This window comes from Anopheles stephensi, chromosome 2 (genome assembly GCF_013141755.1).
Source record: "Anopheles stephensi strain Indian chromosome 2, UCI_ANSTEP_V1.0, whole genome shotgun sequence".
NCBI classification, from domain to species: Eukaryota; Metazoa; Arthropoda; class Insecta; order Diptera; family Culicidae; genus Anopheles; species Anopheles stephensi.
In genome coordinates, this window is record NC_050202.1 from 42719724 (window position 1) to 42736770 (window position 17047).

Genomic DNA, 17047 nt, shown 5'->3' on the forward strand with positions numbered 1-17047 from the left:
TCAAACGAGAATTGTTGTAATTTTTAGTTTTTTGAGCTAATATTTTATTTTAATCATATTTGACCGATTCATTGTCAGTTTTTCTGTATTCTTTATGCAATATAGAGCAGTTGTTGCTGTTATTTAACGAATTTAAATTTACCCTTTGCGTTTTAAGGTTGAAGGAACATGCGGGAACACAACACCAAATCATGGCAACACTGCCAATGTTTGTTTACATCTTACATCTCGACGCACATCCAAATAGTACAAGCCGTGTAAATGTATTAATTGTGCAAAATACTAAATTCTACAACATGGACCGCTGTCGACTATGTCTGGATCGTCAGGGAAGTACGGTTCGGATGCAAGATGCAACTTTTTGTGAAATATTGGAAAGGATCTTTAACATGCAGGTATGTAGATTGAGAATAACTACCAGTTTCTTCACAGCTGATAAATTATACCTTCCTATAAAGTTTGCAGAACATGATTTTCTACCCCAAATGGTATGTGATATTTGCCTAGGAAAGGTTCAGGAGTATAATGCGTTTTTAGAGCAAGTTGTACGGGCACAGGAGCTACTGCAAATTGAACACAAAACTGCTGAAAATAGTCATACTGTTGAAGCCGAATGTAATGTAAATGAGCGCGATTCGGAGGAGATTATTAAACCAGCAGTTGAGCAGGAAGGGCTAAATTGGAACTGTGACGATGCACCTTCCATTACAAAAGGCCATACGAATACCAAAAGAAATGAAGACAATTTCCTGCCTCAAAAGAAGAACAAAGAATCAGCTACCGAGCAAGCCGAGTGCAAAAAGGCTAAGGATGTGGATGATTGCGATGAAACGGAATCGTCTGACGCTGAAGACATCCAGGGTCAGAAATTGGATAAAACGGATATCAATTCGGCAAACAAGCGAATGGAAGACAATAATCTGATCAGAGAATTTTTCTCCATGGTGTGCGAGATATGCTCGAAAGAGTTCTCCACCTTCCAACGGCTACAGACGCACTCCCGGAAGGTGCACAAAGTACGCGGATTTATCGCTTGCTGTAATCAAAAGTTTTTCCGCACGTTCCGGGTACTGGACCACATAGCGTTCCACGTCAAGCCGGACGCCTTTCGATGTGAGCTGTGCCAGAAAAACTATCGCAGCCGGTACACGCTGCGGCAGCACATCAAAATGCACCATGGTGAGCCGAAGGATCGACCCTTTAAATGTGACCAATGTCACCAATCGTACGAGAAGCGCTATCAGCTAAAATCGCACGTCCTGCGTCACGTTCAGGCTCCGTGCCATCTTTGCGGCAAGACGCTGTCCAGCGAACAGGCATTGCGTGTCCACATTAGCCATATGCATGGTACCGACGAGCGGCAAATCTGCGACACGTGCGGCAAATCGTTTCGAACCAAGGCCGCACTGGAACGGCACGTCCGTAGCCACCTTGGGCAGGAGGTGGTAGAAAAGCTGCAGTGTCCCGAATGTGGGGTGTGGGTTAATGGGGCCCGCGGTCTTAAAAATCACACACGCAACGTACATCCGGGCAAGGACGAAGTGTATGAGTGCGATATTTGCCAGCAGCGGTGCAAAAACGCCACCACCTTGTACCAGCATCGAAAAGGGGTTCATGCGCAGGACAAGTTCGAGTGTGAGTTTTGCGGTAAACGGTTCAAGCGCAAGATATACCTGAAGGAGCACCGGGCACTGCACACCGAGCAGTCGCTCTACTCCTGCAGCGTGTGTGATTTGAAGACTAATTCAAATGCGAATATGTACGCGCACATCAAGCGAAAACATCCAGTGGAATGGCAGGAAGCGCAACAGCGCAAACAGCTGGCCGCAGCGGCATCTGCCGGGAAATCGACAACAGCAGTGAATCCAACGGCGTAGACAGGAGAGAATGATATAGTTGACTGAAACGCCTGTTTCAAGTCAGCCGTTTTGTTTTGTAATATTTAAGCACAGTAGTAATAGTTTAGTAAATAGAATGTAGATAAGTATAGAAGTGGATAGTATAAATTGAGTTTGATGTGTCCTAACCGGCCAATAAAATTGCTATCCGAACGTTTAAAATACTAAGTGCTTTCTACTATTCCACCATGGCTCAGTATGGGTCTTTCAGACATGTAACTATTTCTGATAACCTGATCGGTGGACCCAAATGGAAAAGACTAATTACGCTAGGCTAGGAGACATGGAAAGAGATGGTCAAGTTTGCTCGTTCTACTTGGACTTCTGCGATCGGCTCGGCGCGTTATCCTTCCCCATAACGGTCAAATCCCTTCTGGAGCTGGTCTAAAAAAATTCTTCCAATTTTTAATTTCCCGAATTGTCCCTTTCTCGTTTCTGGTCTCATCTAACTTCTTCGCTCTTTTTGTTGGCAAATACTATTCCCGTACATCTTACCCCCTGTTTTCAAGTACTTGGCCAGCAATTGTCCAATCGACCGAGCCTATTTGGTTCGGGGGATTTAGTGTGCTTGGACTCTAATTTTGCCTTCTGTGTACACATCTGGATCCATGGTAAGTTAGCAATTTTACGGTCTCTTGGACTGGTTGAACTATTTTCATCACCGCATCTAAATCTACTATGCTGTAAGGCACTTTACCGGCAGACAGGTTTGTTCTTTGACCTACATCTTAATGTATACCTTGTACATCTTCTGCTTCATGTGCCTGTAATCCGTTGGTGTAGATTGTCCATAACCAAACTTTGCATATTAATTGCAGAACTTCCTCTAATGTTATAATCTCTAACAATTTACTAATTGTGATAATCTGTACCCAAACATCATAGCCCATATATTGTTTGATTAAATGCTTTATTTATTATATTAGCATTCCAGCAGTTTGTATAATCTGTTTTATACCTCATTTCATCAAATATATTCATATCTGTTATTAATGACTATATGTATGTCTGTGTGTGTATATATATATTTTGTTTAAATGATTTGCACACTGCCGCATTAGTAGAAATTAAAAACAAATAAATAAGCAAAAGCGAAATGTTTGCTCACGTCGCACAACAACAATGATGAAAGCGAAGCAGTGAATGTACCGGGCGGGCGCACGCTGCGCACGCACAGCGCGAATGCATAAAATCCATACTCGCGCGGATGCTACAAGATATGCAAATGGATTAACTTTTTGTTTGTTTGTTGTTGCCGTCCTCTACATATATATGTTAACAACGAATGGGAGTTCATATTTCCATTTTTAGTATGCAAGTTTCAGTACAACAAATGCTTGATTGACCGACCCCTTGTGGTAATGGTATGTGAGCGTAATGTTAAACACAAAAGTAACGCGGAAACGATCGTGTCGTTCCGTTCTGCACGTTATATGGCACGCGGTGTGATTAATCAGTGTGGTCAAGGGAAGCATTGATAAACGAATAAAAAAAGAAACGATTGAATAAAATCCATTGCGGACCACGCTGCCCTCACACTCTCTTATTTGGCAATAATGCACATATTTACTAACTGAACGGGAGGTATTGTAGGTCATCGTGAGGGAGAGCAGCGGTTTGATTTTGCAATCTGGCCGCGATGCGCACATTTAGTCAAACAAAGGAAGGGATTCGCTGTGACTAGCTTCGAAATTAATTGCATTACACTCCGGAAGCTTTCATTCTGCAGGCAATAGGTGCAGAGATGCGATTTTGGTTTTAGCGTTGTGTCTTTGTATATTAGCAGTTTAGAGCCTGGGTTGTATATCCTACGCCTAAGATGTACATTCATCATGGGTCATGGTAACAATACTCATGCAAAGTAAGCGAATAAAAAAAGAAAAAAGGGAAATAGCTTCCAGTGCAAGCAAAAGGTTTCGCTTTGGTAGGCATTTTAGCCGTAGCCGAACAGCAACCTGTACCCTATTGTAACGAATCGCATTGCTTTGTACTGCATTCGAGCACGATTTTTTTCGCGACACTTTTTCCTAACATTATTAACGTCGAACAGAGGAAACAATACGAAACGAAAACAAAAAAAACGATAAAAAATTTATGTATATCAATTAGAGAAAAAAAGTAGACTAGGAATAAGGAGTAAAATATATAATTCTTTAGAAGCCTTTACTCTAATGACTTAGTGATTTGGTCTGCTTTAATAGCTACGAGTACGAGTACGGAAAAACGAGGCAAACCGAGGGATTGCTGCTTCTGGCCATCTTATAAGGACACAAACAGCTGGTAATCATAATAAGGATGATGATGGATACCGAAATATGCTCTTTCCCTCCCGTATCTTAGCTTTGTTATGCGGCTGTGTACGCCTGCCATGCGCTAATGCTAAACGATGCTAATCCAACTTTAACACTCGCTCCATAACACTCTATCTGTGTGTGTGTGTCGTAGCGCTCTCTTCTGCCCTTAATCTAACGTTCTGCTGGCGCTCCTTTGTTTTCCACGATCTGCATCGATCGATATTACGATATTACGAGCGAATCTGAGTATTATTATCGTTTGATTTTTTTCTATGAATATTTGAATAGCTATTTTGAAGCAAGCTGACTAAGCAAAGCGTTGAATAATGATTGCTGCCGCGCTAGAACACCGATGCCATCGATCGATCACCCACCTTGCAGAACCGATTAAAAAAAAGAAACAAGCTATAGTTTGTTAACCGGGCGATTGTTGTTGTTATCAGAATGTTGAGTACTTTAGCGTAAAGTAGCATCCATTCGATATACAGCGTACCGAAGGTAGGGATGTAATATGTATATATGAGTTAGGGGAGAGAGCTATATGTAATGCTTGCTTGCTGGGTTTCCTCATTTTAAAGCGGTTCCGTGCACGATCTTGTCGTACCGTGACGGTACGAAAAAGCGTTGTACAACCCGCATTCATTACACAGACAATCATTCCGCGCTTGCACACACCATTTATCTACACACTTTCCTTCCACTCGGCCACTCGGTGTAATTCAGTCGCAGTTCTTTCCCTACCGTATATCCTACATTCGTACCGTTACGGATACACGACGTGCAGTATTAATGCTAGCAAGCGGCAGCAGTAGTAAATAAACGATTGTGTGTTTGTGTGTGTGTGTGTGTGTATACAAGTGGCTAAAAACACAAAGCTTACATCCAACCGGTACAGGAACGATCTACATCAGGACATTTCACGGGTTGCAGCACTCTTCTTATCTAGTTGCGTTTTGGAGAGAACCTTTAGGAGTAAACATTTCAAAACGCGAGCAACGTACAATTTACAGCAGCAGCAGCAGCTTCCCACCATCCTTTCGGGTTCGCCTTCTCGGTAACAGGTAGTTTGGGTTAATATTTTATACACTTCCTTTGGCTTAAAAGCAATACTAAATCAATCGTGATGCTATCAACCATTCCATATCCTATTGGCGTCATGTTCCGCTCGTGAAAACGATCATTTACAGCGCCGCTTCCGGTTACTTTGCCTGCAATTATAAATAGAAATAGTAATGCATTATAATGATTTCCGTTCCGTTGCATGTGCACCTTCGGATTCGCTACGCGGCGCTTTACTTACAGCACTTTTTTTGCTGCGATACCCGAGCGGAATGCTGCTCTCGTCGGTACGGCGACAATGTAGTTGTTTCGTTTGTTGGAATTACACACAACAAAATAAAGATAAAGATGATATGATTGTTTTACAGTTCGGGTGGTGGTGGTTCGGTAGTAGTAGTAGTAGTAGCAGATAGGGAAGGTTCAAATCATAACAAGACCATTGGGCATGGGGGGATGTGTGGTTGTGGTGAACATAAGAAATAGAGGAAAAGAAGAGGAAAAAAGAATCAAACAAAGTTAGTGAAGGACTTATCACACTGTATCTAGGTATCATATTCGGTATTCGCTTCACCGTGTGCGTGTCGCGGGGCTGAGGATGGAGAACAGAAAGACAAGATTTGTATCGTCAACTGAATGCCGTGTGCCGTCGTGCAAGCAAATCCAGATTTGTTCCTTTTTGCCTTACGAAAACACTCCAAACCAAGCTTGTCACAATACGCTAAGGTGCATACGTACCGAGAGGGAGCAGATGACACTTTCTTGGGCGTGGTGTTGCTAAACGTTTTGGCCGGTGTACGCGGGGCTGGTGTGGGGGGCGTTGTGACCGGGGACTGCAGTGCACCGTACCGCTTCGGTGCCACAATTCGGCTAGGGGATTTTAGCGTTTTGCTCACCACAGGATCAGAGTTTGTTCTGTGAAGACATGGGTGGGAAAGGTAAGAAAAGGTTATTTGTGCAGCAGTTAAGGGTTCTTATTTTTACACAAGAAAATGTACAGAAATACGCGAAATAATTACATAAAATAACGTTAATAGAGAACACGGTTGACCAATTCAGCGGACGACATCTGCGGTTCTGAGACCATCTAAAAGTCATGCAGTCTTCGACACATATGTAAGAGCAGGTTACGAGATCACAGGAATGCGGGGTTTCTAAGAAATCCCGGTATCGTCCGACAGGCACAGGCACATAGTGATCTACGAGTGCATTGCTCAAGACTCAATGCTTCTTTTGAAGAGCCTAACCAACAAGGAAATTGTGGAGTCTTTTCAAGGAGAAGCAACTCAAACGGCGAACGCCTAGTCCTATAAGATTAAGATTATCGTCCCAGGAATGGAGCACAAAATGTTGGATGGACTCCAGCTGACCAAAAGCCTGAGAAGTCACTATCACCGGCCGAATAAAAGGACAATAATATAACGTCTCTGGCCACATAGGATCACGAAGCACTTGCGTCATATTAACGACTGGCCCTAGCACTGGTAGGCTACATTTGGCTAGGGCATGATCAGATTTATCCTCTGCGCGATCGATCGGTCGAGCGTGTACAAAAGCGTGTGGCCCACTGAAGGGTAGTCGACCGGAAAATGAATGCATAAGTCCATCTACTGTACACCTGCTCTCTCAGCACAAACTGTCACCTTCCGCGGATATGAAGAGGGAATTGATGCCAGTACATTGCATTGCAAGAAATCCAGCAGAGAACTGCCGAGTAAGGTATCGTATTTCAACTGCACATGGCAGATCCACACAAAAAACACAAACTAGCTCTCTCCACAGATGACTCGCGCTTAAATAATTGAGAAATGAAATATTGAAATGACGTTGGCCTTCCGGCAACCTCAGGAGGGACTGAATGGGGGTTTCCGACTTGTGAGGCTTCCGTTGCTGTACGTCGGGAATCCTACGATTCCTTCTTCGCGTCAGTCGATAGATGCAAAGATGCTGTTCTCGAAGAACGAGTTGTCGTAGGGACTTACTCCCTGCTCCGCAGTACCTCACGATCTCCCGGATACCGCCTAACAAACGCGCCTTTTTCCATACGCCAGAATGTGCTATTCCTCCCTAGAGCGATTTGATATCGGTAAGCGAATGATCGCAACTTACCTGGTCGTGGGATAACTGACAGGACGTGGAATGCGTGATTTGGGTCCACCGTTACCACCGGTCGGTGTATTACCACCGCTGCGAATCTCCTTCCGCTGGCTTTCACATGCTGCCTTCGCCGCGTTCGCTTCCTTGCTCAACAATTCCCACTGTATCTGCAGCCGCTTGAAGCGGTTCGTTTGAATTTTGTCCTGCTTTTCCTTTTCCGTACCGATCGAAGCAGGCGAGCCTACCATCGACGGTGGCGTACGTTGAGCAACGGGTGGTTTCTTTTCCGCTCCGGCCACAGTATGGTGGTGATGGGCAGTTTTCGCCACCGTCACCGACATGTTCGGTGAGTTTGGTGGTGTGGAAAACTTGATTTCCGTCGGTCGCAGCAAAGCCGTGCCCGGAGATGAGGGTTGCTGCCGCACGGGTGTGGTGTTGTTACCACCTGTCGTCGGCGTGTTGCTGGACGATGGACCCGTGCTTTGTTGCTTCGTGAACGTCACGACGTTACGCTTCTGTGACAGCAGTCGGCTGACCTCGTTGCGGAGCCGGGTACGATCGTAAGCCGGCTCGGACGATTCGATCATTTCTGTCGATTCGAGAATGTGTGCAATTTCGGCGTAATGCTTGAGCTCCGACTTTGGCACGTGCGATAGGAATTGCTCCGCACGTGCACGTGCCTCTAGATCATCGTCGACAGCGTGACCGTCGTGGTTGGTTGCGGCAGCGGCCGCCTCACTATCGTTGAATTCTACCAGCTTGTTCAGCTTGTGGTAATGGTCAGCCGACGGGAGCTTCGGTGTGTTGGCCAACCGTGGGTGTGGTGTCATGTTGGGCGAATTGTGAAGCTTCGGCTCCACACACTGCTCACCCTGCTGCTGCTGCTGCTGCTGCTGCTCTTCCTCTTCCGCGTCTTCGTAAAAGTTGTACGAATGGTGTTCCTGCAGCGAACGTCGCTTCTCCCGTGTAGCTTGCGCATAGTGCGGTACGTGTTGCTCTTCAAACATACTGCTACGTTTCGCTTTCATGTTTCCCTGACTGGTGCCTCCATTGCTCGCAGCTGGATTGCTGCTACTGGTCCCTCTCGCACCCGTTCCTGGGGGTCGACGCAGAATACTCTTGGACGCAATGCCACCCGTGCGACCGGAGGGAGGCCTTTCGCACGGTGCCAATATCTCGGCCGGACTGTCGTACTGGTACACGTACAGATTATTGTTGAAAATGTTGCTACTGTTGGACGGCCCCAGAATGCCATCCATCTCCGAGTCCGTCGTAAGCATCGTCGATGAGCCCCGATACCCGGAGCTCGGTGCCGCGCTAGAACTTCCGCCCGAGCTGGAGCTGTTGTACGTTTGCGTGTTTTGGTTTAGCAGATTGGTACAGTCACAGCTCACGCCACGGGCCACACCGCGTCGCAGTGGAGGCGTCATGCAGAACATCGGTTGCTTCTCGGTCGACAGGCTCAGTTCGCCGACCTCCGGAATATGGCGGAGCAGCTTGCGATACTCGGCCGGAAGAAGAAACACGAGCGATTTCCAGTCCGTCACGTGCTTATACTCCCGCTGCCGTATATTTTCAATGTCGTTCATCGAAACGGGGCGCGGCTTCTTCAGCGGGCGACCACCCGCGCCCGTCATCGTTTCCTTGAACGTCAGCGGCGATATGACGACCTCGTTCTGTGTCTTCAGGAAGCCCAAATCCGGAAGTGCATAGTTCGGGTACACCACAAACACGGGCGCCTTCTGCTTATCGCCCAGCTCGTTTAGCCGATCCAGGAATGAGGGTGGTATGACGCGGACCTTCTCCCGCGCCCCATTGCCACCACCGGTCGTGGGTGTCCCGATGAGGGAAGTTTGCATTGATTTGGTGATCATATCGATCGGAATCTTCGTTTTCGAGCCCGACGACAGCGTGGTATTGTTATTGCCACTGTGGTTGAATATTTGCGTCAAGTTTTCCGACGTACGGCTCGTATCGCTGTTGGTGTCTTTATAGCTATTATTGTTGTTTAGATTGTGATTATTGTTGTTGGTAATACTGCTACTGCTGTTCAGTGCACCACCGCTGCCCGGTCCAATGCTACCACCACCGCCACCGCCACCCCCACCACCGCCGTTGTTGTTGTTGTGTTGTTGCAACAGATCCTGCAGCAATCGTCGACCCCCGCCAATGTTCATGTTGAAGCCCTTGTACTGTCTACGTGGCGAGCTGTGCATCTGTCGGTTAAAATCATTCAGCTTCACATTACCCGTAACCGTTCCACCATTCGGACCCTGGCCTCGCTGAGGCGACGACGGAGGCGGTCCTCTTCCGTCGTGTAGCTCATCGTCGGCATCCTCATCGGCGTCGCTGTGGCTCCCGTTATTGTTATTCGCATTCACGTGACCGTTGTTGATTTGTGCATCTAAACTATCCAGCTGATACTCTTCCTCCTCGCCATGCCTGCCGCCAACAACACTTCCCCCACCGGTGGTGGAACATTTGCCCGAATCGTGCATACTTTTCTTGCGACACCGCGTCGCTCCGGGCGTACCGAGGTGATGCAGCTGGTGATCACCCGAACCGCCGCTGTTGGTACTGTCGCTGGGCCAGCACCCGGACGACACATCCATGCAAGTGTCCGTCGAGCTGCTTTTCTGCTTGATGAAAAGCTTCACCAAATTAAACGACGGCTGCTGCAGCGTCTGCGCCTGTTGCGCTTGCTGTTGTGACTGTTGATGGTGCTGCACTTCATCCGGTTGCTGGTGCTTTATCTGTTCGTGCACTGTGAGATGATTGTTCGAGTCGCTTTGATCGTTTTCATCCCCTCCATTGCCGTTGGTGCTGCTTTCATTCTCCGAATCGGTCGGAAAGGTGTACATTGGAAGTAAGGAACGCAACGGTCTGTCATACGATTCTTCCGCACCGTTGTGACCATTTCCAGCTTGGGAAACGTTCAGCGGATGCTGATCGTTTGCAGGAAGATGCGCTGGGGACGCACATGCTTGGTCCAACTGTAGATTGGGCATGCTGAAGCTTTTCCGCACGAAGCATGACCGATTGTGGCGCGAGATGTGTGTAATTAGCGGGTTTACTGCCATCGGTGGCCTGCAATAAAAAATCACACTTTAGTAAAGGAACACATTGAACATCAGTTTGCAGCGCATCCGTCACATACCTTTGCGGCATTCCATTCTTCTTCAAATTGCTCCAGGTTGTGTAGTTCACCTCAGACCGAGACATGGCATCTTTATGCCGAATGTACTGAGCACGGTTTTGTAGATTGTTTAACAAGTTCATACGCTTGTACTTTCCATAGTGTTCTGGACCATCTGGGTGGCAAAAAGCAATGAGAGACGCATTGTCAATTAAACAAGACACATATTTGTAACATTCATCTAGGTATCGTAGTTTCCACCGCCTTACCGTAATAACTCTCTTCCGAGTACAGTATGCTTTGCTCGAACGCTATCGTGTAGTTATCCTTGTTCGCCTGACACGTCAGTATGATATCTTCCTCATCCGGATACCCGTCCATGTCTAACGAATCCACGCTGATGTGCGATTCTTTAACGGGCGAAAACAAAAGCTCCGATTTGCAGAATGAATTGTCCATCATATCGGCCGGTATTAGTCCTGCCGCCGTACAGCTGGTAATCGTCGAGAAGATGCGATTGTTGTTGCGCGCCTTGCGCTCTGCATCGTCTAGCCGTAGCTGCGTTGGGATGGCGCTCAGCAGCGAGTTGATGTCCTCCCTGCGGAAGCTTTCCATATCGATCTCTGCCAGATTGGCATCGATATCCTTCGCCATCTTCTCGTAGTACGACAGCTCGCCAATTCCATTGTACGACGCGGATAGTGCCGAAAGGATGCTCTGGTGTGTGGCAACTCCGTCGCGATAACTTCTACATATCGGAGCGAACGAGGTGCATTAGAAGGAACGTATGATATTTAATTTCAGTCTTCTGCCTCTACGTGACACTTACCCGAAATCGGTAAACCATTGATAATCGCTGAAGTCATTCGAGGACGCCACGGAGCAAACTAGCGGTGGCATATAGATGTTACAATTATTATCTGAACCGGGACTCGTAGCCATTGTAATGCTGTTTGTTTTGTCTTCTTTTTTAAGGGCAATAGGGGGTTTCTTTGTAAAAAGGATGATATTCGCACGATGTTCAGCAGGAATCAATGTTTTCCATATGGCACCATCGACTGTAGGAAGAGTATTTTGCTAACAATCGGAGTTTTGGTGCTCTTTTACTCGTTTTCTTCAGTTGCTCTGGTAAGATTTGAATTAGCTGAAATAGAGAGAGTAATAGAGAAATGATTAATTAGAGAAACAGGACTACAATGGATCTAAACAATCATTTTTTTTAAATTATCCTTTTAAAACGACGCACAACTGCAAGGGTTATGATCGATTTCGTCTCATGGTATTTAAGAGCAAATGTTTAGCATGACACCATCGAACCGGCCCCGCCTTTGTGTTGCCGTTATGTACCAACAAAATAACTTCTGTACATGAGTAACATCTGAAATTGCTCCCTCTTATCATTATCTGGCTATATATACAACCTTTGCCGTTGTTGACCTGCCGATACTTACTGGCGGGCCAATTGTCAAGATAGGTCTGGATGACGCAGAGCAAGCGTTGTTAATGAGTCACCTGTTGTTATCGGCATGGCTATCACATTTGTCTTTTATTCTTTACCTGATTTGAAGTTTGAAAAGTTTTCTTCCAACTTTACCGTTCTTTGCTACCCGATGAGGTAGCAGGTAAGGTAGATGTGTCAGAGAGGAAGGACTTCCAGTCTTGTCTACAACCTTGGCCATCCGTGACTCGGAGGTGGAAAGTGGCTTCTTTCAATCTCTCGACTTTCAATAAAGAATTTATCGGGCAATGGACGATCATAATTAGCAAGTCCAATGAAAGTTTTTTTTTAATACCTAAAATTGTGGCAAACACAAACATCTATCCATGATAATACCATAGTTTTGTGGATTGTTAAACTCATTAACGTTAAGTTTTCTGTTTGCGTTCAGTCTACCAAACTTCCATCTCTGTTCCCATCCTTTGGGGTTTACATACTGCATACACATACGCAATTTGGCGTCCGATAAATAGAAAATACCTTAAGAAAACTTGCTCTTTTCTCAGGCTGATGTGAGTTGATAGAAATTTCAAACATTTATCTTTGCTGCTAAGATATTTTCTTATCATGAGGATTTGGTGGAGTAAAAATGCAGTGTTACACTTAGATACGAGTTTAATTCATTCCGTAACCTTGCTCGTATTTCAAGCCGTTGTTTGGAGATACTCAGCATGAAGTAATTACCTGTTCACAAATATAAACAGAAGGTTTAAAAAACCTGTTTATCCACTCCACAACGTATTTTCTAGTTCTAGTAACGCCTTCATATTTTGGCTGCACAAAATATGAAGATTTTCTTATTCAATTGTATGTGAATTAAAGGATCGGAGGCTTTTCTGGATGGTCTACTAGCAGGCGTTTAATTTTGAAGTTGTAACTCGCATGAGCTCAAAATGCAAGAGTTAATTTGCCCTTTATTGGAGACCAGGTAATGTCTTGTAAGCAACATATCGCTCGTTTAGTTATTAGTATCTCCAAACATACGTGCAGCAGTGTACTCTAGTGTGGCAAGCGGGATGGCCACTCTAGTTACCGGTTCCAATGTACGTCTATTCCGGATTTGCTTTTTCGTTCGTCTACCATTTAAGCTACCGTGTTAGGCATGCTTTTTGAACCGGGACGCTTACACGCAATTGTGTAACACTGCAAAAAGCCGCATAAAAATTGCAAATAACTTCTCGCACACTAACACCTACCGAACCCCTTCTGTAGGTACCTCGTAAGCAAAACCACATTTTCTAGTTCTAAGACACTTCCTAGCAGACACCACACACCACCACATTGCCTACCTAACGGATTCGATTTCTGTTTTAGCTAAACTTCGTGCTTAAAATAAGGGGCTTCTGTTACATTCGCCGATTAAGCAGCCGCTAGCGGCTAGAACAGCCTACAAGAACGAAGCGCATTTTATAACAGTACAATTGTTCGTTCGCCTGTTGGATTGACTGCTCGGCAAGTAGAACGTACGTTTCGTCGTTCCACGCCTAAAAGCAAAAATCGACAACGGCACCTTCTACCCCGGAATGGAAGGTTGATTATACATTCAATGTCTTTATAATCGCAAACTAGCCTGCCAGCTGCCAGGAGTACGTGTCTTTCTCTACTCCCACTTATGTTTGCCATTTCGAGTCAAGTCTTCGAGACAGTGACGGACGACGGGGGAACGACAGTTTGCAAACGACGGAAATGATGGCCTCACACACAAGCCGTTTACAACCCGCGCCTTGTTGTGGTGGGCAAAACGGCCAAGATTGCCATAATGGGGAACACCGAGCGCTGCAGTTTTCGTCATTCGATCGCTGCGCTCCGTTCGTTACTTTAGGCGTAATCCATACTACCCTCAGTGTTGTTTCTAGGATGCGAACCTATAGCGCAGCACATAATTTAGCAACTTCAATATTATTTCCTTATGAAACCGATACGGAGCGGAACAGGAAAGATTGTCCTTTACGTTTACTTCCGCTTAGTGGCTGTAAAGAGCAAGAGCGTGGTTTTTAAAAGAAGCAATTAGCAAACGTCACTATCACAACACACAGCACTACACTATCGAAAACATGTACCGAAATTATGGTGAAACATTTTCCCATTAGAATCCTGACACAAAATTCCATGTCGACTTTTCGCTACTGCGTTTACACACGCAAGATTGTATGCGTGTGTGCGTACCGAATGAATGTAAAACATTCGCAACTTCACTAACACCATCACCAACGGCAGATGACTCAGTGGGCAGGATTCTACACAAAAAAGCCCCCTTCGTTTTGGTCCACTTCCATTCATTCAAACACTTCACGAATTGACCTCCTCTGTAGGCAGCACTAGTTTCGATTATTGGTCGTCACCTCACCGACCGAACCGATTTGACATTTGGAGCCTCATTCTGGCTGAGCCGGAACCCAAAAACCTACTTTTTCCTCTGAAAAGGCCCAGAACAAATATGCGAGGTGGTTCAGAACTGGTTGATAATCGAGAAGCACAATATATTCAGTACGTTACCTATAATTAGGGACAGCGCTTTTCTTGCGTTCCGTTGTCTGACGATGTTGATATTTGGGATGTTGCTCAATGCATTCTCTCTTTGCTTGTGTCTCATCACCGGCAGCCCTCCCCAACCTCTTCTTCCTGGCACACTACGATACTGACACCCTCACAGCATACCTCGATTAATGAACTGCGAGATCGCAACAAAAAGACGGCACTCTGTTTATTGTACACCTTGCGCCGTATATACACACCACTCCCCGTGTAACCTTAATAGCGAGAAGAAAAAAAACCACTCCACTCTACACTCTTTCACTATATTTTGACGTACACACGGCGCTCCTACACACACGCACACTATGCGCCGTGTGCGTGCGCGCTCACACTACGCGATTGCGATATTGACTGTAGCAATTTTTTCACACTCTCCTTTCTTTTCACTCCTGCACGGTGCCAATCTGATTTGCTTTTCTTTGCACTGGTCACACTCGTTCACAGCGAATAGACAGTGACCCGATAAAAATGCACCACCGACACTCACATCTTCTTCACCGATTTGTTGTTTCTTTAACCAGCATAACTTATTTGCTGCAGCGGCCAAATGCCCAACCAAACTGCTTTTACTACCACAGCAACACGGACGACACAAATTAGTAGGCTTCCGCGAACGATCCTTCCCTCGGTAGCTGCATCACTGAGCTCGGGAAATCAATATGGCGACTCGCGTAGGGGATCGGACTACTTCATCCCGATGGACACCTTTCATTCATACACTCTGGCCACCGCCGCCGTTACAGCATACACTTTCTCGCCATCCAACCCCAAATAAGGGAGCGTTTTTTCTGCTTTTCACACGATTCACATCTCGCACACAATACTTATGTAACGCAAAGTGCAACTGGCCTAGCACCACCATGGAATGCGTCGCATGTGAATAAACTCTTCATCCACCAGCACACACAACACTTTCATCCGAGCGAAAGACACTGCCACTGGTTTGCCTAAACGTTATTATTCCTCCACTGCCTGCGTGCGTTGGTGTTTGTGTGTGGCAAGGGAAGTGGCAATAATGCATCCGAACTGGGCGAACTAAGCTGTTTAGTTTTATTTTCCCTTATCGCCGTCAGCAAAACGTAGCAAAGCTTTATCTGCCATTTGTGTTCTCTTTATTTTTATTTTCGCATCAGCTCGCGGCTACACGGGTAATCTGCTCCACAATGTGACGTGACGGATTGACAGTTCGTTTTCCCAAGAAACAAATGGGACGGCAAATTTAGTACAGATGTGGTGTAGCTTCTGCGTTTAAATTGTACTAAAAGCATGAATCGATTTTTTAAACTCACCGTTTAGATCAAAGCAACTTTGAATATAAATTAGCCCGTGGGCTGCACCCTTAACTGATGAATGGTGCAATGACTCTTTTTTTTCAAATTTCAAATTAGATAGTAGTTCTAAGTGTTGTACAATTATATAAATTTGTAAATCTTGCAATGAAATGCGTTTGAAAGTGATAAGCATTAAGTATTGTTATGCAGAAAAAATCAAAAAGAATGTTCTTATATTGATGGAAATGGCAGTCATCGGCTATTTGGAATCAACTGTAATGACTCGCTCATGGTCATGCCATGAGAGAGATACAAAATCAAAAATCTCCTTAAAATACGCGGTAGGTTTAAGAATCTTCATTTTGTGCTACAACCGGGGACAGGAAGCTACATCTTCTCGTCGTCATCTTATTTACATTTATTCTCATTAGAAGATGTTTAACATTAAAGACACCAATTCGCGAGGCTGTAAAGGACAAGAATGTTTCGAGTGGCCACTTGACCTATTCCCGATTGGGAAGAGACTCTCGTCAAACACTTCACCTGCGTGCTGTCGTCTGTTGCGTTCGTATTAACGTGTGCCACTGCTGGAAATGCTACCGTTTTTAATTTACAACCATAGGAATGCATTTCGAGTTTCGAGTTGGTGTGTGTGTTTGGGGATGGACATATGCCGGGACGGTCGAATCGAATCGGGTCATGTACATACTGCTGCTGCTGCTGTTATTACCACGCGTAATACCACCTGTAAAATCCGTTCGACAAACCGGCTTGCTGGCTTTGCGTGACATTGTTCTTGGCGCCATATGGTGTAGAAATACTCACCCGAACAATACTTACTACGCGCCGTCATGGGTAGCACCACGTTAAGTGCGTTAAGCGGCTTATGCCCATTTATAATCGTTTGTTGTATTGCGATGTGATGCTCGGTATTCTTGATGCCGATTGGCCTCCGTTACAATGTGTGATGATTTTACACCGTTCCGGAGGCAAGGACAAAGTCCCTGTGACTACAAGAGGACAACAGCTGACTGGTTCTCGAGTCGATTAGCTATTATTGCTACAATTAAATTCCGATGTTTACCGTTTCAAAAATTATTTCTCATCCCACCCGAGTACAAAACTTGGGTAACCTTATCGTTCGTTGACAACACGACAACCGTCGGGTGACTTGCGAAAGGGTTCCTTGCGTGGGCGCTCCCCACAGCGAATCGGAGCGAGAGTAATGAAAGTCCTTTTCGGGGTTCTTCTTATATCTGCTT

General features: G+C 45.6%; 2 protein-coding genes across 4 annotated transcripts; one reads left to right on the plus strand and one right to left on the minus strand.

Annotated features, from left to right (window-relative positions):
• The first annotated feature begins 199 nt into the window (after positions 1 to 199).
• On the plus strand, positions 200 to 3979 carry LOC118507487 (transcription factor grauzone-like). Its single transcript, XM_036046011.1, has 2 exons — positions 200 to 395; positions 459 to 3979. Exons 1-2 carry the CDS (start codon positions 207 to 209, stop codon positions 1875 to 1877), a joined length of 1608 nt encoding a protein of 535 aa, XP_035901904.1. The 5' UTR covers positions 200 to 206; the 3' UTR covers positions 1878 to 3979.
• Positions 3879 to 15662, minus strand: LOC118507483 (putative uncharacterized protein DDB_G0277255). 3 transcript variants are annotated; one of them, XM_036046001.1, is made up of 10 exons: positions 14476 to 15662; positions 14388 to 14395; positions 11311 to 11625; positions 10751 to 11229; positions 10503 to 10656; positions 7358 to 10432; positions 5987 to 6163; positions 5823 to 5840; positions 5493 to 5526; positions 3879 to 5400 (listed from the first exon to the last, which is right to left on the minus strand). In XM_036046001.1, the coding sequence occupies exons 3-10, from the start codon at positions 11421 to 11423 to the stop codon at positions 5392 to 5394; spliced, it is 4059 nt and encodes a 1352-aa protein (XP_035901894.1). In that variant the 5' UTR covers positions 11424 to 11625; positions 14388 to 14395; positions 14476 to 15662; the 3' UTR covers positions 3879 to 5391. The 3 variants fall into 3 exon arrangements, with proteins under 3 accessions (XP_035901894.1, XP_035901893.1, XP_035901895.1); XM_036046000.1 differs by lacking the exon at positions 14388 to 14395; XM_036046002.1 differs by lacking the exons at positions 5823 to 5840; positions 14388 to 14395 and having other exon boundaries at positions 14476 to 15661.
• Positions 15663 to 17047: the final 1385 nt, after the last annotated feature.

Excerpts from the sequence above, each read along its gene's own strand:
- LOC118507487 (XM_036046011.1), top strand. The coding sequence starts at position 207 with ATGTTTGTTTACATCTTACATCTCGACGCACATCCAAATAGTACAAGC. Across the intron at positions 396-458 it reads AAAGGATCTTTAACATGCAG|TTTGCAGAACATGATTTTCT; the intron begins GTATGTAGATTG and ends CTTCCTATAAAG.
- LOC118507483 (XM_036046000.1), bottom strand. The coding sequence starts at position 11,423 with ATGGCTACGAGTCCCGGTTCAGATAATAATTGTAACATCTATATGCCA. Across the intron at positions 10,657-10,750 it reads CTCGGAAGAGAGTTATTACG|ATGGTCCAGAACACTATGGA; the intron begins GTAAGGCGGTGG and ends TTTGCCACCCAG. Across the intron at positions 6,164-7,357 it reads GTCAGTTATCCCACGACCAG|AACAAACTCTGATCCTGTGG; the intron begins GTAAGTTGCGAT and ends ATGTCTTCACAG.